Source organism: Pelodiscus sinensis, chromosome 6 (genome assembly GCF_052426305.1).
Source record: "Pelodiscus sinensis isolate ZL-2025 chromosome 6, ASM5242630v1, whole genome shotgun sequence".
In the NCBI taxonomy this organism is placed as follows: domain Eukaryota; kingdom Metazoa; phylum Chordata; order Testudines; family Trionychidae; genus Pelodiscus; species Pelodiscus sinensis.
The window spans coordinates 71,307,084-71,328,800 of record NC_143057.1 but is presented as its reverse complement, the minus strand read 5'-3'; the positions used below and the strand labels follow the sequence as shown (position 1 = coordinate 71,328,800).

Here is a 21,717-nt window from a genome sequence, read left to right as displayed (position 1 = left end):
TCAATCCTGCAAAACTAAACTCAGTGGAACAACTCATCTCTGGAAGTATAAGAGAAGGCCCTATGACAAATCAGGAAAGAGATCTTGGAGTTAGTGTGGAGAGTTCTCTGAAAACTTCCACACAGTGTGTAGCAGTGATCAAAAAGGCAAATAGGATGTTAGGAATTATTAAGAAAAGGATAGAAAATAAGATACACTATCTTACTGCACCTGTATAAAACTATGGTACGCCCACATCTTGAATACTGGGTACAGATGTGGTCTCCTCACCTCAAAAAATATATTTTGGCCTTGGAAAGGGTTCAGAAAAGGGCAGCTAAAATGATTAGGGGTTTGGAACGGGGCCCATATGAAGAGAGGTTAAAGCAACTGGGACTTTTCAGTTTAGAAAAGAGGAGACTAAGGGGGGGATATGATAGAGGTATATAAAATCATGAGTGGTGAGGAGAGGGTGAATAAAGAAAAGTTATTTATAAGTTCCCATAATAGAAGAACTAGAGGGCATCAAATGAAATTAATGGGTAGCAGGTTTAAAACTGTGAAGAAGAACTTTCTTTTATTACAGCACATAGTCAGCCTGTGGAACGCTTTGCCAGAGGAGGCTGTGAAAGCTAGGAGCATAACAGATTTTAAAGAGAAGCTAGATAATTTCATGGAGGTTAGGTCCATAAAAGGCTATTAGCCAGGGGATAGAAATGGTGTCCCTGGCCTCTGTTTGTCAGAGGCTGGAGAAGGATGGCAGGAGACAAATTGCTTGATCGTTGTCTTCGGTCCACTCTCTCTGGGGCATCTGGTGCTGGCAGCTGTCGGCAGACAGGCTACTGGGCTAGATGGACCTTTGGTTTTACCCAGTACGGCCATTTTTATGTTCTTATATTCTTATTTACTTTATGGTGAATGTTGAAATAATAAATAAAACTCCGGTCAGCTGAAGAAGTTTTTGTTAGTCTATAAAGAGCTACCATACCAATTTTTGTTTAAGTTAAAATAATTGTTTAGGAAAATATTACAAACCTGGAAAGAGAAATCAATAATAATTTTATGGTTTTCTTTTGAAATGCTTAATTTTTAATACTTGGAAGTACTCTACCATTTCCAGAGGTAGTGCTACAAAGATCTAGGAAATGAAATTATATTCAGCTTCCTCATTGGGCTTCCTCATTTTTGAGAGTCCTTAAAAAAACATTTCTATCATACAGGGAAGATCTACATGCTACATATTTCTGACTGAGCAAAGAAAAAGTAGTTATGTAACTGAAGAAAACAAAAGGGAAGAAATGTAACCAGTGTTTTTATTATAGTGGTTAGTAAATATCAACCAACATTTGTTCAGAAGGCAGTTGTACTTCAGTGGGGCAGAAATATTTGTCTTTCTGGATTCATGTAGAATCCATAACTGCACTCAGTATGTCAGTGGTTAATTTCTAATGAGAGATGTGGTGTGGCTATGAACTGCCAAGCCACAAACTAAGCAGTGACTTCTGTATATCTAGTTCTCTTACGTGTTACCATGCAGATGTCTGGAGTTTAATATGTGCCTGTATCTCACAGGTGCAGCTTTGCTGTAGTGAAAATATGCGAAAGAAGCCCTGAGCCCTTTAAATTGCTTCTGGAGCCCCACACAGCAGGTTCCAGAGCCCTTCTGTCAGAGGCCCTGCCCTTTTCAGGAACACAGAGCCAGCTCTCTCCCCCAAACCTGTCCCAGGTCCTGACAAGTCTGTGGGTGCCCCTCTGTGTGAAGTGAAATGAGGTGACAGTTACTGCAACAGGCAGGTTTCACCTAGAGCAGCGTGAATAACTGTGTTCTTTTACTGGCTATTCTTGGGGCTGCAGATTCATATCTAATTAGTATAAAATACTTTTTTTTTGTAACTTTTGATAAACTGAAAAATTAAATTAGCTGGACAAAATGTAGTGTTAAAAATTAAATGAAATGCTTTTATTTCAAAGATTTATTAAATTTTGAAGAAAAAATTCACAATCAAAACATTTCATTTTGCTATTTTAAATTAGGGCTGCCAAGCAATTTAAAAATCACAACTAATCACAAGATTAAACTATGAAAAAGCATGTATTTAAATATATGTGGCTGTTTTGTACAATTAAATATTTTAGTTTCAGTTATACCATAGAATACAAAATGTACAGTGCTCACTTTATATTTTTTTTATTACAACTATTGTCATTGTTACAATTTTGGGTGTTTTTTTTTTTTATCAGTTGAGTTGAAAAATACTAGTACTGTGGTGTGCAGTCTCTTCATCATGAAAGTTGAGTTTACAAATGTAGATTTATGTAAAAAAAGTCTACGTTAAACAAAGCAAACAAAACAATGTAAAACTTTAAAGCTTAGAAAGCCCACTCAGTCCTTTTTGTACAGCCAGTTGCTGAGACTAAAAAGTTGGTTAACGTTCCTGCAATGTCATCTGAAGGTGGTAACAGGCATTTGTGTGGATGTTATAGCTGGTATCACAAGAATGCCAAAGATTTGTATTTCCCTTCACACTTTACCCACCATTCCAGATGACACGTGTCAAGGCTGATGACTGGTTTCCCTATAGCCATGCAAAGCAGTGCGGGCTGATGCATATTCATTTTACTCATCTGAGTTGGACACAAGCAGAAGGCTGGCATGTTTTCTTTTTGCTGGTTTAGGTTCTCTAGTTTCCACATCAGTGGTGCTTTTAAGACTTCTGAAACCATATGCCATACTTTGTCTTTCTCAGATTTTTGAAGGAGTGTCAGATTCTTAAACCTTGGGACAAGTGCTACAGTATCTTTAGAAATTTCACATTGGAACCTTCTTTGCATGTTGTCAAATCTAGAGTGAAAACATTCTTAAAATGAACATGTGCTGTGTCCTCACCTGAGATTGCTGTAATGTGAAATGTATGGCAGAATACATGTAAAACAGCAGGAAACATAGTTTTCCCTCCAGAGAGTTCAGTCATAAATGTAATGTGTTGTTTTTTTTAACGAGTGTTGTCAGAATATAATTTTGTCCTCTGGAATGGTGGTCAAAGCATGAAAAAGGCATATGCTAAACATTGATATCTGGCATGTAAGTACCTTGCAATGCCACCTACAAAAGTGCCATATGAGCACTTATTCTCACTTTTAGGTAATGTCCTAAATAAGAAGTGGGCAGCATTATCCTTCAAATGTAAACACATTTTTTTTGATGGATTGGCTGTACATGGAGGAGGATTGAGTGGACATTCTAGGCTCTAAAGTTTTATTTTGTCATAAGAAAAATCTACATTTGTAAATTCTATTTTCACAATAGAGATTGCACTACAGTACTTGTAAAAGGTGAACTGAAATATCATTTTTACGATTCAAATATCTGTAACAAAAACAAAGTGTACAGCAGGGATGTAAGCGACTAGTCGACTACCTGATAAGCATATGCTTATTGGGTAGTCAAATAGTGACTTGACGTGTCACTTCCTCCCCCCCGCCCCCACCTCTTTTGGAGAGAGGTGGCAACGGGGGAAGAGAGTAGGAGCCAGTGCTTAGGGGAACTGGGGGTGGGGGGACAGGTAAATGAGGCAGAGGTGTAGCGGGGACTGGTCGCGAGCCAGGAATCATCTGTCCTAGTTCATGCCCAGTCCCAGATGCTGCACCTCTGCTTTTTAAATGTATTAAGAGCCTGGGAACTCTTAATACATTTTAAAAGGCAGAGCTACAATGGGGTTAGCTCCTGGGACCCGGAGCTAACCCTGCTTTGGCTCTGCAGTTCCCCCCCTTTTTGACTAATTGAGTTGTTAATAAAAATTCCATTGACCACTTGATTAGCTGATTAAACGTAATTTAACATCTCAGGTATACAGTGCTCACTTCAAATTATGTGTTGTAAATAGATTCAATATATTTGAAAATGTAGAAAATATCCAACATTTTAATACATTTCAGTTGGTTTTAACTGCAATTGTAAATAATTGGGAGACAGGCCTATTTTAAATATAAATATTTGGGTTTTGTTTTTCTTCTTTCCCCTAACCAAAACAACTTGGCAAATTGCCAAATGATTTTGATTGATCTGACTCTGCCTTTTTCCCCCTTCCTGAGTTGGTGAGATCTATATGTCTGGTAAAAGTCTTGTTTGAAACCTTTATTTTATTTTATTTTTATCAGGAAGCCAATTCACTAATGCTCCCTTGCTTCTTTTTCACAAACTCTGGTCCTTTACCCACTTCACAATAATCTAAAGATAAGGATGGTGTGCTTTTTTTAAAAAAATATTGCTTTGTTTTGTTGTACAATGAGTGGTGATCATTTTTATTTTTCAAAACTTGGTTAAATCTTAATTTAAAATGACATCTTCATGTAGAAAGAAGAAACTGCCATCTTGGCTCAGTCCTTATTGATGTAAAATGAGACTTTTGCTTGAAAGGGGCTGAGTAAAAACATCAGGATTTTGGTCCATAATGTTGAGCTGAAAATTTTCACTGACGTTATAAGGTAAATTCTGTTTGTTAGGATCTTGGAGCCTGATCCTTCTCCCTTTAAAATTGATGTTACTTTAATTGTTTTATTGGACGCAGGCTCAGGCTATTTAACAAGGAATTCTTAATAGGTAAAATGCTTTTGTATTTCTAGGAAAACTTCTTTGTAAGCAGTGCAGCTTATTAGACATTAAATAGAAATAAATGAAAGAGATTGTACTGGTTCAAGCAAAGATTCTTATAAAAAAAAAAAGTGGCAGAAACCACACAGTAAGTGTATTAGGAATGTTTTTATAATGCTCTCAGAAATGTATTTGTTTTAGTTTTAGAAAACAAACTTTAAAAGTTTTCCCTCCTTTCTTATTTTTCTTTGTTATTAAGTTAAGGAATGTGTTTTTTGGTGGGAGATTTTTCTTCTGAAATCTCTAACTCTCCCAGTCTTTCTAAAACTCCCACTGACTCAAACCCACAGGGATGTACACGGAGGATTTTTATGAGTGGAACATTTTTATTTTTTCCTGCCTTAAATGTTAATCTTTTTTCTGATCAAATTTCAGGAATAAAATGTTCTTTATAAAGGAGAAACTTTGACTCTTGTGCTTATGATTAAATGTATTGTTGGTTTTATTAAAACAAGCCCACAGGGTTTTTTTTTTAAGCATTGTATATTTGCAATATCCATTAACTTCACAGCAGCTGGTCTGCTGCTCGATAATATGGATAGCTTTTTTCATTCTATGTTCTGACACTGTGTACTGTTTGTTTAGTTCCTTGATTCTGTGTCTGCCCTCAACTCTTAATGTAGTTTCCTCTGGGAAGCACTGCATAGCATGCTTCTAAAAGATTTTGTTTTACTTTTACAAGAAATCTTAGTGCAGATTGATAGTTTAGTTGTACATAACACCTTTCTTCCTTTTTCAAGAGAACAAGTTTTGCTGCACGCATTTTAAAGCAAACCTTTTTTCATGATACAGACTAACACGTTGCAGTAAGTACTATTGTTTGGATTTCATTATTTTAATAACAAAATGTTGTAATTGTTCTAAGGTACTGCATACATTTGTCTTTAGTATAATGGATTCTGTGGTTGGCTTTTTTGGTTTTGGGGTTTTTTTAAATAGCACCCAATACTTCTGATATTTTACAGCCTTTTGGGGACATGATGGTAAATACTGTACGTGTTAGTGAGCACATTCAGAATACCAAAAATTATTAGGTCATCAGTCTCTTGCTTCTAATGTCTGTCATCCATGTTTGGTGGCGGAACAAGGATTGGGATAAAAATAGAAAATTGAAAATAGTTGTGGTTATAAAACATTGTTTCTAACTGGGACCTTTTAATATCTCTGCTAAATTCAGGATGTTCACTAGGACGTCTGTGGCTGTGACCTAAAAGTGACCCACAAAGCACAGGGCACTGGCCTCAAAAAGACCACTAATGTGTGTACTCTGTGTGTGGGTCTATCTGGAAATAATTTCATATATGTCAACAACAAGCCAGATCTAGCTTCTGTTCTGTTGCAATTTTTCTTTAGCTGCAGGACTGCTTTCAGATTAAAGGAGGGAGAATCCTGGCCTTATAAGTATTGTAACAGAGTGGTGTGCTTTCAGTATATCAGTTTCCTTGAGATGCCTGGTCACAAGCCATGAATGTTTCAAGAGCTGAATAGTGATAGACAGGGCTCGCCAGCCGCGTGGTTCGTCACGCTGTACATTCACTTACCGCACTGCGCGGCTGTGCCGGCTTGTAATCTACTTGCCACGGGTGAGTAGATTACACTAATTGTCGAGCCCTGGTGACAGAGATGCAGCCATGTTAGTCTGGTCTAGCTGAAACAAGACAGGACTATGCAGCACTTTAAAGACTAACAAGATGGTTTATTAGGTGAAGATACTCCACATCTCTGGTGGGTTCATATAAAATAAGGATTACTTTACTAAGGCTGTCGAATAGAAATGTGCAAAAAGAACAAATACTTTGAATTACAAGAACAGATTACTCCTGCAGTTCCTAATACTCACCTATAGACAACCTCCTAACCTCAAACAAATTCTCTCCAATAACCACGCAGCACACCTCCATCATACTCATCCAGGAACCCACCCCTGCAATCAATTCCAATGCTATCTCTGTACAGGCAGGCAATATCTATACAGGCAATATCATCACAGGACCTAACCACATAAACATCAGAGGTATGTATAACTGCACATCCACTAATGTGATCTGTGCCATCATGTTCCAACAATGCCCCTCTGCCATGTATACTGGCCAAACTGGACAGTCTCTACAAGAGAGAATTAATGGACACAAATCAGATATTCGAAAAGGCAACACACAGAAACCTGTTGGGGAACATTTTAACTTAGCTTGGCACTCATTCGTGGATCTCCGTCACGATATTTCAAACCAATTTCAAAAGCCAGCTCAATAGGGAAACTATAGAACTTAATTTCATTTATAAGTTTAATACCTACAACAGAAGTCTAAACAAAGACTTGGCTGGATGGCCTGCCACATTCCACATCTTAATGACATAAAAAAACAAACAAAGGGTACTTAGAGTGGGTACTAAGTACTCTTATCAGCTTCATTTAGCTTAGGCACTTTAACTGACAATTTCTTTCCCAAAAAACAACAGCAAATGGTCTGGTAGCACTTTATAGACTAACAAAACATGTAGATGGTACCATGAGCTTTCGTGGGCACAGCCCACTTCTTCAGATAACTGGAGTTATGAGTAGGGGATATGAAAACTCAAAATAAATGGGGCGGGGAGGGAGGAAAAAAAAAGAAAAAGGAAGGGGTGTGAGAGAGAGGGCATCATTAAGTATCTGGAGAATGGGTACTTGAACCTAAGCAGATCAAAGTAAATAGATGCTAAGACAGGAACCCCCCCCCCCATTTCCTCTCTGTGCTATTTATTTGAAAACCATTTACATTTTTTGATAGAAATGTAGCCGTGTTAGTCTGGTGTAGCTGAAACACAATGCAGGACAATGTAGCACTTTAAAGACTAACAAGATGGTTTATTAGATGATGAGCTTTCGTGGGCCAGACCCACTTCCTCAGATCAAAGCTTTTGATCTGAGGAAGTGGGTCTGGCCCACGAAAGCTCATCATCTAATAAACCATCTTGTTAGTCTTTAAAGTGCTACATAGTCCTGTATTTACATTTTTTGTTAGTCTCTAAGGTGCTGCAAGACTATTCATTGTTTTTCCAGTTACAGACTAATAGGGGTAGTCAACAGGAGCATTTCTCCTGTCGTCCTCCTGCTGTGGGGCCCCCCCAAAAAAATCGGTGCAAGGTACGTTGACTCCAACTAATCGATTCTTATAGCTGGAGTTGTATATCTTGCATTCACTTTTCTCTGCGAATGTAGACCGGGCCTGAGCTCTCAATTCCATTTTTGGAGACTGTATAACCATCCCTCTGCAGCCCATCTGTCAATTGGCAGTGGCTGCTATTCACACACAGCTTCTGTCTGTCTTCTGAGCCTGGTCTTCCCTGAATTTGGGATGTTAATTCCTTTTTTCTCTAAGGAATTAAGTAGCACTTTACTAGCTAGATGCTAATCTGGGTAGCACAGTGCCGTCTCCTGGCTAAATATCCCTCCTCCAGCTCAACCATAGTGGAGGCCCTAGAACATAGGTTCCCAAACTGGAGGGGGGGGGGGGGTACGTTTGCCTGCTCTGCTCTTAGAAGGGCAGCTTGTTGATTTAAAAACAAAAACAAAAAAGTTTTGCTGATATTTTTTTATGGGGTGCGTGTGTGAGGGTTTCTCAAAAATCAAAAAGGGGGCATGATGCTGAACAGTTTGGGAACCACTGCCCTAGAGGACGTTTGAACCTGCTGGCTCATGATTGGGTTCCATAAGAGATTCCATGTGTCTTATATTTCCTGTTGTGAAATCTTGTAATAGTTTATCACCTCACATTGTGAAAAGTGGTATGTAGACTGATAAATATGTAACTATATAAAGCTGGAAGAATTTACCTTCAAGCTGGTTTTCCTTCATTAGTAGGAAGACAAAACATTGATACAATCTGGGAAAACTGAATCCACATCTGTTTACCAAGGACAAAGTCCACACAACTTTTGTTTAACATGTGTACTGTTTGTTAGCAAGCAAAGCCAGCATTTTCAGTCCTGGATGTCAAATTTGGGTGTGTACAGCCATGTTTTAGGACTCTGAAGAGGCCTGACTCTTTCAGAGTTTGTTGATCATCTGCAGCTTCCATCAATAGTATTCTTGATGACACAAAATTAGTCAGTTGTCATTAGCTTAGCACTCACTGTTCCATGGTGCGCACAGCTTCTATTTCATAATTTTGGGCAATGGCTTCCTTTCAAGCTCTTAATATTAGAACAGTGTTTTTGCTCTGGTCATCTTGAATTCCACAGAATGCCAGGTTTTATTTCTTTCTGTTAGAGAAGAAACAGGCTACCCAGGAGCAGATATGATAAATGGAAATGCTTTATTGCCTACGCACATTTACCTCGGACATTCAGCACAAGATCCGAGTGGCAACAAATTGGCATTAGTCACACTCTTTTATCTATTTTAGTATGCTAATTCACGTCTAACAACTACTTTTCCTAAAACCTTATTAAGTAATGTTAATTCCCATACAATTAATATTAATAAGCTAATAACGAATACATTTATACCCACCCCTAATTACTATTTACATAATTTCTAATTAAATCAACACTTTTCTGTACTACAAACTTTCTAAATCAACAGGTTACAGAGATTACAAGGATTTTGACCCTGAAGATGTGTTATACAGAGCCAATGAGGATAAGCAAGAGACATAACAAAATAAAGAAATTCCTTACTTATCTGTTTTTTTAGGTTACAAGAGTGAAGAGAAAGCACAGGTTTATACATCAGAAAGGATAATACTGATTTTGACCAGACTCTTCCTAAACTACAAAAAACAAAAAGAAAAAGCATGTTTAAAGGGTAATGCTGTGGCTGACCCCTGAACCACTAATGTGGGGCAATTTCAGACCCCTATTAATTTTTTACATATCCGAACACTTTCATTAATGGTGGTTCAGTAAATCTTTTCAAGCCTCACAATTAGACCATCACTAATTCTAACACCTACATTTCCTAGTTGTTAGATCAGCTGAAGCCCCCTGTGTGATTTGCTCTCTCAAACTATGGTAGTATACAACGTTGTGGTAGCCATGGTGATCTAAGGATATTAGACAAGATGGATAAGGTACCATTGTCTTTTGGCGAAAGAGACAAGCTTTTGAACTTACATAGGTCAATGCACTCAGTATGAGAACCAAATACAAAGTGGAACAGGTTATTTATCTGTAGTGTACTGATTATGTTTCATAGATCTGAAGAAGAGCTTTGTGTACACTCAAACATGTCTGTCTCACCAGCAGAAGTTGTTGCAATATAAGAGATTACCTCACCATCTAAAATACAGGAAGGTAGCTATGGCACTCAATTTCACATTAAACCCCGGATTTTTAATTTTGCCCGTTCTTTTTCACTAATACAGGCAATTTTGATTTGCTGGCTGAGCTCTTTTAAACAAATTAATTTTATTCATATTAATGTTAGTAATGAAGAAGCAACTGCTCTTGCTACCTGTGTTTGATATTTCTATTTTAACAACCAAACATGAAATATTTTCAGAAGATTAGAAAAGTAGTATATTGAATCAACAATAAGTTTCTTCTATTAGCATGAAATCCACCCCTTTCCTGGAATGTCTGTGTGTTTGAGATTGATGGCTATAAAAAGGATGGTGTAAACACAGCCTATTCTGGAATGACACCCCACAGAATACATGTAAACATGGGTCAGATATAGATCATGTGTTAAACTTCAGGATACAAAATTAACATAGCATGCATTAAATAGTTTGCCAGTTTTTAACCTAACACAATTCTATGTAATTACAAACTGAGAATCATCACTGATCTGATGTGCTTCTAGTGACATTCTAGAGGAATTGATTCTTGGATTTATGGCATTTTAATTTTTTTCCTCTTCCCCCAATGACTTGAAAATTTGCAGATAACCCAAAGACTGGGGAACTGGTAAATAATGAAGAGGACAGATACTGGTTTTCAACCATGTGGATTGCTTGATAAACCAATTGCAAGCAAACAATAGCCTTTTTATTATGGCCAAACAGTGAGTCATACATGTAGGAACAAAGACTGTAGACCATAATTACAGGATTGGGCTGTTTGTTCTAGGAAGCAGTGAGTCTGAGAGTCTTAACATTGAACATGAGCACCCAGTGTGATGCTGTGACCAAAAAGGTTGGAACAGTACTTGTATATATGAACTAGGGATGTAAGCGAGTAATTGACTACTCGACAAGCATAAGCTTATCAGGTCTTCAAGTTGAGTACTCGATTACTCGCTTCCACATCCCCTTGCTGCCTCTGTATGAGGCGCGGAGGGGAGGGAGAGGGAAACAAGAGCTGGTGCTGGGGGGCGCTGGCTTAAAAGCTGGTTCCCCCCAGTGCTGTCTCTGTGGTGCTGCCTGTCCCTGTCCACCCACACTGCCTCTATCTGAGGCAGTTGGGGTGGGGGGAGAGATAGTGAAGGCTACTCTGGTAGTAGCCCCTGTTCGCGGTGGCCCAGGCTGGCCGTGGGCAGGCGCCCAATTTGTATCGACTACATGATTAGCCAAATAACCGCTCTTCAACATCCTTAATGTGAACAGAGCAATCTTGAGTAGAAGTAGGGAGAATATTACTATTATATTGGGCAGTGGTGTGACTGCTGCTGGAATACTGTTTCTAGTCCTAATGTCTACAAGTGAAGAAAGTTGTTGATGAATTGGAGAAGATTCAGAGAAGAACTATGAGAATGACTAAGGCATATTTACTAAACTGTTAATCAAAGAGTTTATTTGGCTTCTTAAAGAGAAGATTAAGGAGTGACTTGATTGCAATCCGTAAGTATCTATATTAGGGATGTAAAATCCTGTTTAATTGGATAAGGGCTTAAACATATTGTTGAACCAGTTAATTGCTGGGCTGGAGCAGCCTCTGCCCCTCCCCAGCCCCCCTGCCACAAAGGCTGCCCTGGCCAGGCTGGAATAGCCCCTGCTTATGGTGGGTCCAAGTGCCCCACAGGCAAAGGCTGCTCCAGCGTCCCAGTCAAAGCAGCCCCTGCCTGTGGGCTGCCCAAGTTGTTGCAGACACAGGCTGGCTGGAGTGGGCCCCCTGTGGGGCTGGAGCTCCCCCACTGGTTAAGGTTAACCAGTAAGCCTTGTCCATTAAGGATGAGACTTACCAGTTAAACCTTCACATTTCTAAGCTACATGGTGAACAAATATTTGATAATGGGCTCTATGATCTAACAAAGAAAGGTATGATAGAATGAAGTGGTTAGAAATAAAAGCTAAATTTAATATATTAAAGAGGCTTTTCCTAGAATAAATTAACTGATTTTTGTACTGGGAGGTAGAGGTTCAACAAACATATATACAGTCAAGGATAGTTTTCAAGGACAATGTATAGAGGAAGAAAGGACTTTTTATTGTCTTATTAATTTTTCTTTCCTACTAATATTCAGCTGTTGATTTATAGTTACTATTGCTAAAACACACTTGTGCTGTTACTGTAGTTTTAGTAATCTAAACCTCTGACACGGCAGAATGACAGTAAAAAGTGAGCAAAATTACCCTAATTATTTTTTTAAAAACCCTACACACACACACACACACACACACACACACACACACACACACACACACACACACACACACACACACACACACACACACACACACACACACACGGTTTGTTTGAACTTTACGTCCCAGGTTTTTACCTGTTTACAAAATAGTTATGGTTCCATGAATATTGCAAATTGAAGCTATGTTGTAACAAGGTTCCAGGCCTCTGTGTTATCATGGGTTGCCTACATTTATTTGTTTGTGAGTTAACAGTTTACAAATTCAGTGTGGAGAGGCAAACTGGTTCTGCAATTCTAACTTTGCACTACAACAGTTGTAATTCAGAAAACCAACTCTCCTCATCATGCTGTCCTGATCCTGGGCCATCTGTGCACTGAGAGTGACCTCTGGTGCAAGCCAGGGGAACCTAATAGCTGACTTTGTTTGCCAATGGTCCCAAAGGAGTTGGCAAGTAACTTGGAATCACTGGGTCAGAAGTATACCTTGTGCGCTGGCGGGGATTACACAGGGGTCAGATTGCTGTTTCTACACCCCTACCTTAGCTATGGTGAATCTCCAGCAGTGTGCCTCAGGGCTGTTGGAGTTATTTTCAGAGCAATCTTAGAGCAACTCATGCTCTATTTATTCAGGAACTATTGTCCACGTGTCCTTGTTCTGATCCTGTGCCTCACACACAAGTTTCTTAGATTGGTAATGTAGAATTAAAGTCTTTGTAACTCTGGGAACTGCTGTGACCTCCTATACCAGTGACTCCTATACCACTTTCATCGTGGCAGATGAAACCTCTCCCACTTGATGTTATATTCCCTTTTTCAACCCTTGTTGGTCTTGACTGGAATCTGACCTTTATATGAATTTTAATTTATTTTCTGTAGTCAAGATGATTTTTAACTTGGCTTCTCCCTGCTGCTAGTTTTTGGTGTAGAAAATATAAAGATAACAATCCTGTTCAGACCTGGAAAGAGTCCCTACTTACAGCTTAGGGTATGGCTAGACTGTAGGGGGGTTTCAGGATACCGGGGGTATCCCGAAAAAACGCCGCATCCAGGGAATGTTTGTTCTTTCGTGTGGTTTTTTTTTTTTTTTTTTTTTTTTTTTGCAGAAGACCAAATGAGCTCTTTTGGAAGCTCCTATATTCCTTGTTCCGACATTTGGCCAGTCTAGACTGGCCAAATGTTGGAAAAGCATCTTCTGACAAAAAAAATCGGAAAAAGCTACGCAAAATGCTGAGTGCATTTTGCGTACTTTTTTCCAACAAAAACTTGTGGTCTAGCCATACCCTTATGTTCTTTTGCCTCTCCCTCCCCCTCGATGCTAGCAAGAATAACTCTGTAGATTATCTGGACAATTATGTTTTTAAAGCAGATTTGCCTCAGTTAGTTCCTGTAAAGCTGTTAGGTGCCTCAGGATGGGTAATTTCAGTTACCCACTTATCTGTGCGTGTTCCAGTGGAAATAGTGTGGGTGGTGCCCTTTATCTTCAGTAAAGTTGTGACCTCTTAACCTAGTACTACTGAGTTTAAGAAATGGTGATACATGATATTTAACAGTAAAACAAGCCTAGATTGCCTCCAGTTTCTGCAAATAATTCTCGGTGTGTGTTTTCTTAGTGGAGAAAGAGACCAGAGTCTTGTCTCTGTAGTTTGGCCTATTTTAATTTCTTAGGGAGAAGTTCCTTTTTGCAGGTATGTTCTGTGGCCCTGACAATTATTTTTGTGTGTATGCAATTTTGAGGTGAGAATTGTAGGAGGTAGCTGGCTGGGAGCTAAAGAGGGAGAACTAGATGTAAACTGCTTTTTTTTTTTTTTTTTAAACAGGGTGGTGTGGTGGTTGCCAACCTTTTGAAATCTCCTTTGCAGAGGTCAATTACATAGCTTAAGTAGAAATAGCTTAATTCGGCTTTTGGCACTGTCTACACAGCAGGAATTTGAAGGAAGAGCACTCTTCCTTCGACTTCCAGTACGCCTCATGAAATGAAGCTTACAGGAGTCGGTGTAAGAAGTCCTCCAGCTTGCCATTATTTTGAAATAAGGGCTTTCAGTGTAGACACAGTCTTTGTTATTTCAGAATAACATGAGTTCTGAAATAATGCTGCTGTGTAGACATAGCCTAAGTGTTGTAGCCATGTCGGTCTCAGGCTATTAGAGACAAGTCAGTTAAAAAGTGTATACTGTTAGACAAAATTCTGTTGGTCAGACAGACACTTTTGAACCATGCAGAGCTGCTCTCCCATGTTTAATATCTCTATTTGTTGCTCTTGTAAAAAGTGTTTCTTGAATTTGATCTTTTAATTCAGTACATATAACAATTCATTAATTATCAAGGTTCAGATTTGTGGAGATGATTAACTTTAAGCACTTTAACTTCTTTTTATGCACAGGCTTTTATTCAGGACACAGGGACTAGATCTTAAATGAAGAGCACAGTTGCAAATGTGGTATACTGTCCTTTTTATATAAAAGGAATAGAAAATGTAATCGTATCTCCCCCTAAAAGAAAATAGTTGCTTGATATTTGTCTTCCACTGGTTTAGCAGGTGGCACATGGGTAACCCTTTCTATAACACAACTTAACACTGAATGTGGACAAGGCAGTTCGTAGCGTTTTTAAAAAAATAATATCTGGCTGTGGTTAGCCATAGGATCCTTCATGTTCTTACATGTGCCCTTCCCACAAGAAAATAAGACATATTGATAACTAACATTTTAGCCCTAACAGTTTAACTTACATAATGTTATGCAGTTTCTGAGATCACAATGTCAAAGGGTTGCATGGATATCTCCTGGAACATTATTAGTTAAACTAAAAATCATCACTGCATGCAGTAGGGATATTAGATGCTGTATAATTGAATAGTTGTGTAACCTCATGAAATCTTAGCAGTTACACAACTATTCGATAGTCCCTGGGAGCGGGGCAGCCCCCTGCACATTCTCAGCCCCACTCCCTGGGAGCCCCCTGCCACCATGCGCTCTTGTGTCTGATACAAAGGCAACAAAGGGAAGGGAGAAATGTGTGTAGTTTTCAAGATTAAACGATAAGCTTTGGCTTTTCAGTTAATCATGTACAGGCAGTCCCCGACTTACGCGGATCCGACTTATGTCGGATCCGCAGTTACGAACGCGGCTGCCCCAGAGTACACGGACTGCGGGACCTTGCTGCTGAAACTGACCGCCAGTTCTGACTTACATACAGAATCAACTTAAGAACAAACCTACAGTCCCTATCTTGTACATAACCCGGGGACTGCCTGTAGTTGTCTACACAATGACATCCCTAGTAAGCAGCAGTCTGTACAAATATTCTCCAGAACTGGAGTGCTTTCAGTAAGAGGTGCTGCATAAGGGCTTCCTATGCTGCAGTACTCCCACTCAGTATGTGTAATAGTCAACCTTTTTTAGTTCTCATATAACATATGCTCTCTTTTTCTGTTCTCCCATTCCCCTGTCCAGATCGAATTCAGTTGCCCAGGAATATGATTGAAAACAGCATGTTTGAGGAAGAACCTGATGTGGTTGACTTGGCAAAGGAGTCTTGCCTGCATCCATTGGAGCCTGATGAGGTAGAATATGAGCCAAGGAGTTCACGACTACTGGTGCGTGGCCTTGGAGAGCATGAAATGGATGAGGATGAAGAGGATTATGAGTCATCAGCAAAATTGCTGGGCATGTCATTCATGAATAGAAGTGCGGGTCTTCGTAATAGTGCAGCTGGCTATAGACAGAGCTCAGATGGATCATGCTCAGTGCCCTCTACAAGGACCATGGTAGTTTGTGCAGCTGTTCTTGTGATTGCTGTTGCAGTAATAATGGTGATCTACCTTCTTCCCAAATGCACCTTTACCAAAGAAGGCTGCCATAAAAACCGTACAATGGAACTTATATATCCTCTTGCAACTAATGGAAAGATATTTCCATGGGCAAAAATCAGGCTTCCTTCATATGTTGTACCGCTACACTATGATCTTGTGTTACAGCCAAACCTAACAACTAAAGAGTTTGCAGGTTCTGTACGGATAACTGTTAATGTCATCCAGGTCACCTGGAATATCATACTTCATAGCTCAGGTCTTAATATCACCAAGATAACCTTGAGTTCAGCAGGGCGGAGTCAGACAAAAGCAGTTGAATTCCTGGAATATCGAATGCATGATCAGATAGCAATCGTGGCCCCTGATGCTCTACTTGTTGGTCAGAACTATATCCTAAGCATAGACTATTCATCTAATTTATCAGATACCTATTATGGGTTTTACAAAGTCTCCTACAAGGATGAACATACTAAAAAAAGGTAGGTGTATGAATAACTCTCCTCATCCCTCTATTTCTAGGTTGTTTTTGTATATACTCATTTGCAGGGCTTGACAAACCATGGCGAAATCTACTCGCCAGCTCTGCACTGTGCATGCACCAGACCCGCATTGTGCATGCGCACGCCACTGGTGAATGGGGTGACTGGCTGAAATCTACTCACCACGGGCGAGTAGATTTGACTGATTTATCGAGCCCTGCTCATTTGCACTTGATTCACTAATTAAAAGTAATGATGGCCAGTGTGTGGGGGAAGCAGTGATGGTGGCTGTATGCTCTTCTTTAATCAGCACTTGAACCCAGAAGTGCATAAGCAAAGGAGTTCTTCAGGAGACAGTTGTTAACAGAGAGCCTGTCTGAAAACAAGCAGCACTTTTGTGTTTTTATATTAAATAAAAAATCCTTTTGGAAATACAACTTTTACTCTGTTTTTAAAATTAATTCTTTATGTATGTTGGCAGTTTACGCAAATATCTGCTTCACTATCCCATGGTGGGACCTGAAGTTATTAATTATTAGAATCAACACTGCTTCAAGAATCCTCTTGCAGGGGTTGGTTCATTACAGTGGAGCACAATCCTTCAGTTTGATTCATTTTCCCACCTTGTAGATGGTGCTCTTGTTAGGTTATATTAAGCTTAGGTCCTTTCATAGTTTTGTCTCAAATTAGTTTTGTTGGTATTGATGATGAGTCACTGCTGCAGAGGGTTGATGCTCTTAACCATAAATGTTAATTAAGGGATTTTTTCTGAAAGACTACTTGATCTACCTCTTACCAAGTCAATAGACAATAATCAGTGTTGTACTATGTGCCTTCCTTTTGGCATCTTAGAAATAGGCAAGTAATAAAAGTTTGGTATTTTTCTCCATCTACTGCCAGGATGTGATGGTCTTAGTTATAAAAGATAGTACCTGACTCTTTTTGAGGAGTCTTGTTGATTTCAGTGGGGCTAGTTGAGTAAATTAAGTGTTGAACAATCTAACCAATAATCTGTTGAGGTTTCACCTCTTAATTAATGTCACATAAGGGAAAAGGGACCTGAATAAATCCAGGCTTAAAATTGTCTAATCATCTTAAAAAAGAAACTCAGCTAAATGAATTTTTTGGTAGACAAGCAAGAGAGCTATGTAGTGTAGGCAAGATTTGTTTTGCTCTTCTTTCACTATTGTTTTAAAAGAAAGTCAAGTTTAACTAGATGAAACGGTTGTCTCTCACTGCCTTTTCCCAAAGCATGCTAATGGTGATAAATTAAAAGGCAACGTAATTAAAAATGTAAAAGTAAATGTGGCTTAATATTGCTTAAAATTAAGCTGTAGAACTTGTCATTAAAGTAAATAGCTTAATACATACAAGAAAAGGGTGGTATACATATTTGTCATAAGAATCCTGTTTCTAAAAAACACTACTTTGAAGAGTAGATCAACCTGCAAGATTAAATACAATACACAGCCAGAGGGAAGAAGCTGAGAAAGCAAGCATTATAAGTAAATATATGAACTGCTACAAAAGTTGGGATACAGGTTAAACAGTCTATAGATGCACTGTTAGCTGGTCATAACATCAGGAGGACTCCTCAGGTAACACAGATACTGCCCTCCAGTCCCCAAGTGATACACTTTCCGGTATAACTGGGCGTATCTGTGGATTTATGACTGCTTCCCCCCCTCCCCACCCCCTCAAAAGCACTTGGCTTTTGAAGACTTCTGGGTTAGAGACCACTGATTTGTTCAGTGTGGCTATGTCTGGCCGAAGTGTTTTCTGAACAGTCAAAAACAGTTCCATATTTTCGTAGTAAGAAAAACCTTATCCACAAACATCAGGGAAGGGTTATTCAGAAGCATATGGTGAAACTCTCTCACTGGATGGTACCTGGTGACAGATACTTTCCCCCAGTATTTGTAGCCAGCTGTTGATTTTTTCTTTCTTATTATTTTTGGCTTTGAATTAAAATACCAAAAGGAGGAAAAAAAGACAGCTCACCTAGCATAAGAATGCTGCTGCTAAACAACAAAAGGCAAAATTTATTTATGCCAATCATTGAGGGCAACTGGTTCTATTTTGCTGTCATTTTCTATAGCATTACATTCCCTTTCCAAAAAGCCTCCCTTCATTCTCCACATTTTAATTTACTTTCAACGTTATCGGTTTTAAAAATGCAGGAAACCAACTCAGAGCTAATGTGTGAATGATAAAACGCAGCATCTGAATTTAGTGAGCTAATTTATCAGGCTGGCATCAAAGAAAACAAACTATTTCTTTATCTCTTGGGAGGGAAGGAGACTGAATTTTCTCCCCTAATCCTCTATTGACATGGTTTTTTAGGGATGTTGAATTTTGATTAATCAGCTAATTGAATTTCCATAAACTACTCGATTAGTTGATAAGGGGGATGCTCGCTATCCCACTGCACCTCCCCCTTTGAAATGTACAAGAGCCACCTGCGGCTCCTGTATGCTTCAAAGGGCCCTGCTGGCACCGGGTTACCCCCTGTGCCTTCTCCTTTGAAATGTACAAGAGCCGCGGGTGGCTCTTGTACATTTAAAAGGGAGAGTTGCAGTAGTCAGGACCTCCACAAGCAGGACTGTTTCAATCCCCACTTGTGCCATTTCCCCACTGCCCTCTGCCTCCCCTGCACCCAGCACTGGCTTGTGTTCCCTAATAGGCAGCAAAGAGGGGGGAGAAGTGATTAGTAGAGTTTCTACTAGACTACCTGATAAGCATTTGCTTATGGGGTAGTCGAATCGTTGCTTACATTCCTAGGTTTTGGGGGTTTTTTCTGCTGAGAATGAGAGGTTAGAGTAAATTGACTGTTGAAACATTGCCATACCCCAGCTTTCAAAAAGAAAACTCTTATTTTTCACCCCGTACACCACTTACATTCTGCGTTATTTTTTCCCTTGTTTTTGAGATTTGAGCTTTATTCCATAGCCACAAAAACCAGAAACCTACTTTAAAAAAAAAAAAAAGAAAAAAGACAGCCTAACACTGGAATGATTCTAGGAGTTTTCAGAAAAAAGGCCAGATACCCACAAGTCTTATATTTACAATCTCAGAAGGTGGTACTTTTTCCTGTTGAGCTGAGCAAGAGCCAAATCTGAAAGCAGTCCTCACAAGATTGTGCAGTACCTGAATGGCAGTCAACCTATAAGCCTTAAGAAACTGATACAAATATGTGTGTCAGAGGTTAATATTAATGGACGGTAAAATGTAGTGAGTTTCCAAGCCTTGTCTGTCTAGATCAGAATAGAGTTGAGAGGCAGCTTTTGTTATCTTCACAGACAGTTCCTGGTGACAAAGATGGAGGAGAAGGGAGGGAGTGCAGAATAGCTTTGAAAGGAAACAGATGTATGCTTGGAGGAGTAGGAAAAATATAGTGGGTAGATTTGCGAAGATTCAAGAGAATGTTATCAGTAGATATAAATGTCTGTCTGTTTTGGACACATGCTTTTTCTATCCATTGTGAGATGTCTAAGGGAAGCTGGAAAGAAATAAGCATTTTGGGGCCACATTTGGAAGATGTGTTGCATTCTTCTATTCTCTAGTACAGTGGTTTTCAATTTTTTTTTTCTCATGACCCAGTTGAAAAAAATGGTTGATGCCCATGACCCAACATCATTTGACTAAAGTGTGGGCTGTGGGTGGGGGCTGAGGACTAGAGCTTTGAGGTTTCAAAGGGGACTCCAGCTTTGGGGAGGGTGTCTGGGTCAGGGCAGGAGGGGCTTTCCTTGAGTGGCACCCAGTTAGCGGTGCAGCAGGGGTGCTAAGGCAGACCAGTAGCAGGTTCCCAGCCAATGGGAGTGTGGAGCTAGTGCTCAGAGCAGGGGCAGTACACGAAGCCCTGTGCACTCTCCCTCGTCTCCCTACGTAGCTGAGCCTGCTATCTGCTGCTTCTGGGTCGCAGCACAGTCTGTGCTGCAAGGACAGGCAGGTAGCTTGTCTTACCACCCCCACTGGTCATCTGATTACCCTGCAGCAATGAGACCCAGTTCCTGACATTCCACGACCCAGCATTGGGTCACGACCCATAGTTTGAAAACCACTGCTCTAGTCCCTACTAGGGATGTTAAATTTCGATAAACCAGCTAAACGAGTAGTCAATGGAATTTCCATTGACTACTTGATTAGTTGATGGGGGGGGGGGGGCATTTGCTATCCCACTGTGCCTCTCCCTTTGAAATGTACAGGAGCTTCGGGCAGCTCCTGTACATTTCAAAGGGAGAGAGGCAGCGGAAATGGCTCTTCTCCACTTCAAAGAGAGAGGAGTAGCAGTTGGACGCGCAAGTGGGACTGTTTCAGTCCCCACTCATGCCATTTCCCTGCTGCCCCCTGTCCCCCTGCAGAGACGTTGCTGGGGGGGGGGGGAGAACTATCTTTTAAGCCAGCTCTCCTCAGCAGCAGCTCATGTGTCTTTCCCCACCATATCCCTTGCTGCCTGTATTTGATAGAGTATTTGCTTATTGTGTAATCGACTAGTAGCTTACATCCTTAGTCCCCACCAAGATTTGTTGGGCCTGTCCAAACAGAGCTTAATCACACAAAGTTCCCTCCTGTCCCTGTTCAGGTGTTAAAGAACGTATCTGCACTACAAAAATCAAGTTGTCTTAACTACATCTCTCAAAGCTGTGAAAAATGTCACACCTTATACAATGTAATTAAGCCAACCTGTGCTTTGGTCAATGGAAAAATACTTCTGTCAGCCTAGCTAGCGTTTCTCAAATTCAGGCTTCTGGGGGTTTCTCTACATTATACAACCACTTCCTGGAGGGTGGGGCTGGGGGTGCAAAACATCAGTCCCTCACTGGTGGTTACTCTTGGATGTGGTATCCTGAACCACCTCTGTAGACAGGTAGGCACGCTACCTAAAGAGCAAGGTGAGTATTTTACCTGGGTGGGGGTGAGAGCTGGGGTTGATAGTGGGGCTTGGGCTTCTGTCTGAGATGATTAGGTGGTGGGGACTAGGGAGCATGGCTGTGGCTCCAGCCATGGACTATGGACACCAACCCCCAGCTCTGGCTACAGGGTTTCAGATCCTGACCTACCAACTTTGGTCACGTGGTCTGGGGCTTCATGCGCCAACCTCTGGCCATGTGGCATTGACCTTGGAGCTGGGAAACCCACCCACCCTGGTTCAGTGTCTGGCAGCAGACACCAGCCTTGATTCAGCTGGCTTCGGCCTCTAGCCCAAGCTATATGGCAGCAGCTGCTGACCCCAGGCACCAGTTTCTGACCACACAATCCAACCCCTAGACCCTGACCAAGGTGTTGG

The 21,717-nt window shown here is 40.2% G+C and overlaps 1 protein-coding gene across 1 annotated transcript in view; it reads left to right on the top strand.

The window, feature by feature from the left end:
• The window catches only part of LNPEP (leucyl and cystinyl aminopeptidase), a 90,200-nt gene that overhangs the window by 29,769 nt on the left and 38,714 nt on the right, over window positions 1-21,717 (top strand). Inside the window, exon 2 of the mRNA XM_075932096.2 lies at window positions 15,593-16,430. Within this exon, the coding sequence (XP_075788211.2) occupies window positions 15,593-16,430 (838 nt within the window). The remainder of the gene's footprint in view (window positions 1-15,592; window positions 16,431-21,717) is intronic.